The sequence below is a fragment of the Carlito syrichta genome, unplaced genomic scaffold, assembly GCF_000164805.1.
Source record: "Carlito syrichta isolate Samal-C Ts95f unplaced genomic scaffold, Tarsius_syrichta-2.0.1 Scaffold301609, whole genome shotgun sequence".
Lineage (NCBI taxonomy): Eukaryota > Metazoa > Chordata > Mammalia > Primates > Tarsiidae > Carlito > Carlito syrichta.
Window position 1 is genome coordinate 244,897 of NW_007245705.1, and position 8,803 is coordinate 253,699.

Below are 8,803 nucleotides of genomic sequence, written 5' to 3' on the forward strand. Positions count from 1 at the left end.
GCAGGTCGAGGCTGCGGTGGCCGGGAGCGGCCACTGCACTACGGTCTGGGCGACTGAGTGAGACTCCAACTTAAAAAAAAAAAAAAGTTTCTTCTGTTGCATGATGGAAAAAGCGGGACTACGAAGTTAGACCTGGGTTCAGATTCTTGGTACTGGCGTTGGCTGTGAAGCCTTAGGCAATCTACATAGCCTTTCTGGGATTTAGTGTCCACATCTGTACATTGCAGCTTCCTTCTGTTGATTTGATGAAGTAGTAATATATGTAAAGCGACTAGCCCCTTAATGCACAAAGACATTATAGCAGTCTTACTGGTTCACTAGTAAGCGGATGACAGATGATGAGAATCAATTCTAGATGCATACAAGGTGGGTGGTTGAGGTTGGACGGATATTAGTGTCTCAGAACCACAAGTCTCCAGCATGAGCATAGCTGTGACGAGATGGTGGAAAACCTTTGAACGTTTGCTGTGGTCTTAGCTGTGTCGGTAACTCCTGTGATCTTCAGTGAGCCATTCTCATCTTTGGTTTTATTTCTTTATTTGTAAAATAAGGCAACTGTGGTTTTCATGAAATTCTTTTTTGTGGCTTGAATTAGAGCTACAAGGTAGGGAAGATAATAACTAATACTTATTGAATCTGTACTATGAATTATGTACTGATATTATCCCTTTATTTTAGTCATTTGTGAACTAAGGCTTAAAGCTGTAAACTAAGGCTGTGATGTTAACCATGCCCAAGACTCCAGAGATTATAAATTATAGCCCTAGGATTTGAATCCAGGTAATCTAGGCTCATGTTCTTTATTATTATTATTATTATTTTGTTTGAGTTGGAGTCTCACTCTGTCGCCCAGGCTGCAGTGCAGTGGCACTCTCATGGCCACTGCAGCCTCGACCTACTGGGCTCAGGCATTCCTTCTGCCTCGGCCTTCTAAGTAGCTGGAACCACAGGCATGTGCCACCACACCCTGCTTATTTTTTTTTATTTATTGCAGAGACAAGGTCTCACTATGTTGCACAGGCTAGCCTTAAACCCCTGAGCTCAGGCAGTCCTCTCACTTCTGCCTCCCAAAGTGCTGGAAGGCACTGCGCCTGGCCTAGTTCATATTCTTAATAACTGTGCTAAACTACCTCTTGAGAAGAGGGATATTGTGTTGCTATTAAAGGTGCTATAATAGAAGGCAGAGTATGTTTGCTAAGATGATAGTCTTTGGTTACGGTTAGGTGTGTGGACACAGAAAAGGTTATTCATTTAATTCAGTGGATTTTGTCCTAATGCTTGCTACATTTCTAATCTTTCTTTATACCTTCTGCTTTCTGGACTTAAATAATCAAAAATAGTTCTAGATTCTCCTATACCAATAAAGGCTAGCTATGGATAGGCACCAGAATTTACTATGATTTTTGAGAAAAAGCTTTAAAGATCTGACCTAGGTGTAGACCTGAATTGAAAAGTCTCAGAGAACCATGTCCATTTCAGGGCCAAGGCATGTTTAGGATAGGCAGAACAGCCTCAGCACTCCAAATTCATTCCAGAGTTCCCACGCTTAAGAAGCCTTGATCTGGATTGTCTTTTCATCAGATTTGCATTTATGTATAGGGGCAGAAGCAGTGGAAAACGCGCTCTTAAGAGCACATTTGACATGGCATTGGATTGATGTTATAGCAACTATAAATAAAGGGTTTTACAGTTGAAAAACTCAATCTTATATTAAGTACCTATTATGATGCAATATTGTGTGATTGTTGGCCTTGTGCAGTTTGAGGATACATCCTATTTTGAAAGAAGATAAAATCCATGGCTAAAATACTCTGGCATAAAGAACGCACTGAACCCTTTGATCCCATATGTAAAACAGCTTATTACTCCAAATCTACTGAAAAACTTTCAGTATATTCAACAGTAGGATTTCGAATCTGGTCTGCAATCATATCACAGCAAGAGAAAATTGCTACTTGTTTTCTCCCTTGTGAAGAAGCAGCAGTTCATGCTCTGGTCCACTTTATTAAAGTGTCGTGTCCTTTCGTACAGGGTTGCCAAAGGTAGTTGGCAGGTTTTGCGTGGTCCAACCCTTGGGTGCGATCCTAGACTATGGTGTGACTTGCGCTCTCGGGCTCTGGGTGTATCCTGAAGCGCTGTTCTTGTGGCACTGCTTTTGTTCTCCAATCTCCACCTCAATCTTGGATATAAGAGTTATTTTTCCTCTTAATAAGCCCTCTCTACCCTGTTTTTTGTTTATTACACTTTTTGATGAGCCATACATAGATAGTATATTGCTTGGGGTACTTGTGGCCAAAATTTTAGGCACTGATTTCTTTTTCTTGACTTTGTTCAGTTTGAAACATATGTCCTCTTGTAGAAGACTTTTTGGTTTAATTGTAGTAGTAAATGGAAACATAAGCAAAAGCAGAATATCCCATTCTTGTATCTGATTTCAAAAATCAGATGAATTGATTTTGGGTTTATCTGTTGCTTTTGTGTGTATATCTTATAACCCTTTGCAGCTATTTTGAAAAATTTTTAGCTGTCTTCTTAAAAACACCGGATGTTAGCGATCTGAGGCACTTTTTATTTATTATTTGGCAAAGATGGTAGCCAAATTGCGGTCTACTAATGCTGAGTACTCCTGAGTTCACTTACTTTCGCTTTTGGCTGTTGCCTCTTTCATCTCCCTCAGACCTATTTTAGCCTAATCAGTGGTTGAAATGTATGAAAAATGAGCCCAACTGGCACCTTGTTAGAAGCGTGCTCTTCTGTGAGGGAAATGTTAATTCAAGTTTTCACTGCCAACCCTGTTCCTCTTCACTTATAAAGAGACATGTTGATTGAATGGAGAGAAGTAATTTTTGAAGCATGGTCTTCAAATACTACAATAAGTTGAGTAACTTTAAAAGAGAATTTTTAAAAATTTAGTAATCTATTTGGATGTGCATGATGTGCTAACACATACTTTCTCAGAAGTGCAGAGAACCTGAGAATTAAAACCATGTGAAAAAAGAGGAGGAGAGCAATTTTAAGTTGTGCCTAGATAAGCGGAAAGATGCTGGAAGACTTGGAGCAGGTTTAGTAAACATTATTAATTGCATACCACTAGTAGTTAATTCTTTAATAATGCTGTGGAAAGGATATTGAGTGTACTTTTTTGGACTAATGAATATCTTACTTGAAGTTTATATGTATGGACACTGCATATTTTATTTCCATGTTCATGTGAGTGTGTGAAGCGTAACATGATGCATATTAACTGAAACCATGAGGGAATGCATGTCACTGGTGTCTCTGGATTCTGATTCTAGCTAGTGTGTAGATGTCCTTGTTTCATGGGTCTGGTTTCTACTGTTTAGCCTTAGGAGACATAACAGCACCTTAGTTGACATTCAGTAAATGCTTGTTGAAGGTAACAACACTGACAAGACAGGCAGCAGCTGCTTCAGTGTAGTAGGCTATACTGGTTAACAAATCAGGTAGTATTATTTAATAAATTTATTTAATAAATTAAATGGACACATTGAATGTGAAATAATTGTTAGGAGTAGAGCAGAACACATTGCATAGGAATTTTGTACTCTAATATGTTGAAACCTTTTATCAAAATAATAAAATGTTAATATTTATTTACTTATTTATATCCTGATTAGTCTCTTTTGGTTTAACCATAACCAGGAGGTGACAAGTGGACATTTTTCTTTTATTCCATGTTAATATTTCAGATGCCTAGTATTTTTCTTTTGATTTTTATTTAGCAAAAACATCATCTTAATATCAGAGCTTTTTTCATTTTGCTGTTCTCTTTAGCTATACTTACACATATTTTACGTGATTTACCTCAATGAATGTAGAATTTTATAAACATTTTTTCATGTTATTATAGTCATAATTATTTTTAGTAGCCACTCCATTAAAAATTACAGCTATAATTTTCCAGACTCTGAATGACAAGTTGTTTCTGATTTAGTGAGCTGTAAATAAGGTTGAAGTGAACATTTTTGTGTATATAATTTTCTTTTTCTTTGTAATGTTCTTAGACTAAATTTCCATGAGTAAAATACTTAGTAAAAAAGATATAAGTATTTTTATGAATCTTGTTTATTATCGTACAGCTTTGTAAAAAATAGTACATTTTAAAAACTTAGTCCCACATTTGTGTATTTGTTTTTACATAACTCTTTGTTAGTTTTGATCATTATCTTACCTTTAAAAATTTAATAAATGTATAATGGGTTTTAACTTTATGTATTTTTTTTATTACCAAGAAGCTCAAAATTTTTTCTTTTTTTTTTTGAGTTGGAGTCTCACTCTGTTGCCCAGGCTGGAGTGCAGTGGCATGCTCATGGCCACCGCATCCTTAACCTCCTCGGCTCAGGCAATCCATTCACCTCAGTCTTCCACCTCAGCCTGTAGCTGGAACTACAGGCACAGGCCACCACGCCTGGCTAATTTCTGAATTTACTGTAGAGACGAGATCTCGCCAAGTTGCCCAGGCTGGTCTAAAACCCCTGGGCTCGGGTAATCCTCTCACCTCCACCTCAACTGCTGGGATTACAGGCATGAGCCACCGTGCCCAGCTTCTCTCATTTCTTGATATGTCTCTTTGTAAAGTATTTGTATCCTTTTCTTATTTACCTGTTAGGTATTTATTTTATTCTTAGAAACAGTAAAGCATATGAAAAGGGTCCTGCTGGGTCATATTGAACAAAATTGTCTTCTTTTGAAAAACAAGCTTGTATTTTTTTGCTATATTGTCTGTGTTTCTAACTTTTTCTTGTTGTAGACCATTCATCAAGGATTGTGTATCCAAGGCTCAAAAGTTTACTCCCCAAGATGATGAATGCTGACATGGATGGTATGTTCTTCATTTTCTTTTTTGTATGCTACCCATTTGGGGGTGCTTTTGCTTTATTAAAGCAGTGAACAGAGCAGAGAAACCGTATTTAGAAGGCTTGCATCTTGGCTGATTTACTTACTCATATCCCCTTTAGTTTTAGAAAGGACCAAAGCCGCTTCCATTCCTTAATTGTCAGAGGTTGGCACTTCATTTTCATTTTTACCTGGGTGTCCTCATCTGCAATGTGTGCATATAACTTTTTACTTTTCAGGCCTCTTGTATAAGTCAAGTAAGAATTAATATAAAACAGATTTTTAAGTTCTACACTACACAATGGTGCCTAATGTTAATTAATAGTAAATTTGAACCTTTATATTACAGCAGTTGATGCTGAAAATCAGGTGGAACTGGAGGAAAAAACACGACTTATTAATCAAGTGTTGGAACTCCAACACACACTTGAAGGTTAGCTTATGTTTTGTAGTTTCTTTAATTACTTCCAATTAAGTGAAAGTGTAAGCATTTATGTTGCTTAAATTTGTTTGTTAGGGTGTATAATTTTTAAAAGTATGAACTTTAAAGTCCATTTCAACATATTTATATATTTTGTTTCTCTTCCTGCCTGTATCTTTGGCTGGTAATTTTAAAAAACAAAAATGCTTCAATAAAGTCAAATAGTGTTCTCACGCCTTCCTCTTTAAACTCTAGCATAATGCCATTTAGTATGAGACCCCCTTTCAAGTCTCTTAGTGTGTTACTAAGTACTTTTAATAATGGTTAATTTGAAGTAAAAACAATGTATTAGCCTTGGAGATTAAAAAGGAATTGATCTGAGTTTTTCCAGTTTCTAAATGTCTTGCATCAAATTAACACTGTTGCTGAAACCTCTTGAGTGTTTTAGTAAAATTATGAGGTTGTGTTTGGGACACCAGAGTGAGCAGGTCATGTTACCCAGATTCCTCCAGGGGCTTGCTGTGTTACTGGGTTGATGAAAGCCACCTGTGATTTCCCTGTTACCTGTCAGAGTCATGCCACACTCTGCCTCAGACAGCCCACCTCAGACCCTCTCCTCTTCCCTGTGTTCTTCCAGCATTTGCTGTTGGGAGTCGCTGTTTTTCTCTGCTTGATTTCTTCTCTTCGTTGTATATCCATATGACTTGCCCTCACTTCCTTTAGGTCACTGGTCAGATTCCCTGGATCAAAATAGCCAACTCTGAGAAGAACAGCTTCTCTTCTGCCTCTTCTGACCTTCTCCTCTTGCTTTTTCTCCAGCCTGACCCATTACCTTATAACATACTGTAAAGTGGTCTTTGTAGTGTTCATGCCCCCTTGACAAACAGTGTGCACTTGTTCTGTTTACTGATGCTTCTAGAACAGTGCCTGGCTCTTAGAGGGCACCTAAAGCATATTCGTTAAATAAATGAACGGAAGTAACTTTTATAAGATTATCGGGAATCACATCTTTTTAATTACTTGATAGAGTTGAAATACAAAATGATCAATTACTTGGAATTGCCTGTTCATTGTATAAATTCAATTGTGTTAAGTGCTGTATCATAAACATTTCTAGTGAAGACATTATGGTTTTATGTTGATAAGACAGGAACCAGAATTCACATTTTTCAAACAAAGTCTGTTTTTTCTGTTTTTAAATTAGTCACTGAAAGAGTTAACTACTTAACCTAAATGCTGTTTATGAAGAGTAACATTTAATCTAATGGGAAATCTCTTTTTAGGAATTATCATATATGTATTTGTATTCTGCTTACTTTGTTTACCTTAACTTCCCTAAAGTAATCTGAATCCTTACAAGTTAAGGATTACGCTATCTCTTTAAAGAATAATCTTAAGCATTTTTTGATGTAGAAGCATTGCCATCATTTTATTGATAATGGGCATTTTCTTTTTTTTTTTCTTTCTGTTTTAAATATAGATCTCTCAGCAAGAGTAGATGCAGTTAAGGAAGAAAACCTGAAGCTAAAATCAGAAAACCAAGTTCTTGGACAATATATAGAAAACCTCATGTCAGCTTCTAGTGTTTTTCAAACAACTGACACAAAGAGCAAAAGAAAGTAAGGGATTGATACCCTTCGTTTTATGGAATTGCTGCTGATCTTTTTTCTTTAAAACTTGGGTAGATTCCACAGGTTACAGTACCTTTGTTTGCGGCTTCACTGAATATTTATGAAAATAATGTCAGAGGTAGGCAAAATTAACAGTATAACAGGAGACTTCCTATGAGTCTGTGTATTATGTTAGTCTATGAAAACGTGCAAATGTATTGTAGATACTTTATAATTGCATATATTTATGAAACTTAACGATGAGTGTTTTATCAAATTTGCTTTGGTTTGTAGGCTTAGCACTGTCGTTTCTTATAGGCTTAGTACAAGACAATAACCACCATGTTGTGAGAAAGTGACCAAAATCATGTCCTGAATGCACAGCTTTATGTCCCCGTCCGCCATCTTGTGCCTCTTCTCCATTGGCCTCTCCTTCCTACTTCCCTTCCCCTCGGGGAAAACTGGTTTCACATTTGTAAAAGTAATTTTACTAGTTAATCACTCTGAGAGTAACCTGAACTTTGTTGAAACTTAACCAAAATAAGATACTTTCTCAGCTAAGGCTTGCCATTTGTGATATTTAGTATTGAGGTAGGATTGCTGGTTTCTTCCGAATCAGTTGAAAACAGATGGAGGCTCTGAGCTTAAAAGTGTTTCCTTGAAACTGAATTGTCGACTTGGGAAGATTTGTTGGTAAAAACTTTTGTGCACAAAAGAACTCACTTTTTGTATTATCTGAGAAGATGTAAGTTCTGGTCATTTGTGGGTTTAAAATAGAAATCTTGAGGAAAAAACAGAAATAGGGTGGGAAAGTGCTCGGTAAACAACAGTAACCAACTCCAAATATTTTCACTAGATTTGTATTATCTCTGGCACAGAGCAGATCTTTTGGGAAATATATTTGAAAGTAGATTAAGGTTGACTAGCCTTTTGTCAGCCACATCTAGAAAGAGAGCAGTTACACAGAGTTTGGTCTCAAGATTTATTTATACCCAAGAGATCAACCTTTGCAAAATTTCTTGAATGCATTAGTATCAGACTCGTGAATAAAATGGGAGGGTTTTACGTATATACTTATTGATGATCTTGTTCAGTATTTTGTCTCACTTGTTCTCCTAGAATTTTCTGTCAGATCAACTACTTGGTTTGCAGAGTTTTACTCATCCTTTAACAGTTTCTGAAAATCTGATTTGTAGATACCGCTTGGTAAGAGAATCAATATCAGAAGTTATGCTAAAATGTTATCATAGAAAAAGAGATACACTAATATAGTTTATAGTGATTAGATTTGGGCTACTTTTAATCATGGAATAATCTTATGTATTGGTGTAAGAGTTGATTAATGACTTTAACTGTATGAATATATAATAGTCATACTGCAAACATTTGCATCCCTTTTGTGACCTAATTTACAGACGTTTAAATTGTGTTGCAATTCTGCTTTGCTGTTTAATAAAAAGCTATTTCAGAGATTGTGTTTGTTTTCATATAGTTGCCTAAGTAAATGTGGTATGTAGTTGTGATGATGTATCCAGGGTTGTTCAATGCTCAGGATAAATAGCATATCTTATTGGTCATTTTGGGGAATATTTTTATTAATACAAATATTACAGGCTATCAATGCAGATATTATAGGATATTATATATTCATTTTAAAAATAAAAGCAAAGCATTCAAAGAAAGGGATCTAAGATCTCCAGGGAAAAGGAAGTTGTATTTTTTAGGGTAGGCTAAGCTACGGTAACAAGAGATCCAGTGATAAAGAATATAAAATAATACAGAAGTTTCTCCCAAACAGTGGGTCCGAGGTTAGCATCATAGATTAGCAAGCTTCAATGCACACAATTATTCAGGGACTTGCATTGAGGATGACTCTGCTATTTTCAACTGTGGCTTCTAAGTGACTCTAGTTATT

The 8,803-nt window shown here is 36.2% G+C and overlaps 1 protein-coding gene across 5 annotated transcripts in view; it reads left to right on the forward strand.

Moving 5' to 3' along the window:
• Positions 1-8,360, forward strand: part of SCOC (short coiled-coil protein) — a 154,608-nt gene extending 146,248 nt beyond the window's left edge. For 3 of the 5 annotated variants that reach the window (XM_021710843.1, XM_021710844.1, XM_021710842.1), the window contains 3 exons: positions 4,772-4,843; positions 5,207-5,290; positions 6,759-8,360. In XM_021710843.1, coding sequence (XP_021566518.1) covers positions 4,772-4,843; positions 5,207-5,290; positions 6,759-6,901 — 299 coding nt within the window. In that variant the 3' untranslated portion in view covers positions 6,902-8,360. The remainder of the gene's footprint in view (positions 1-4,771; positions 4,844-5,206; positions 5,291-6,758) is intronic. The other 2 variants (XM_021710845.1, XM_021710846.1) reach the window with 2 other exon arrangements.
• Positions 8,361-8,803: the final 443 nt, after the last annotated feature.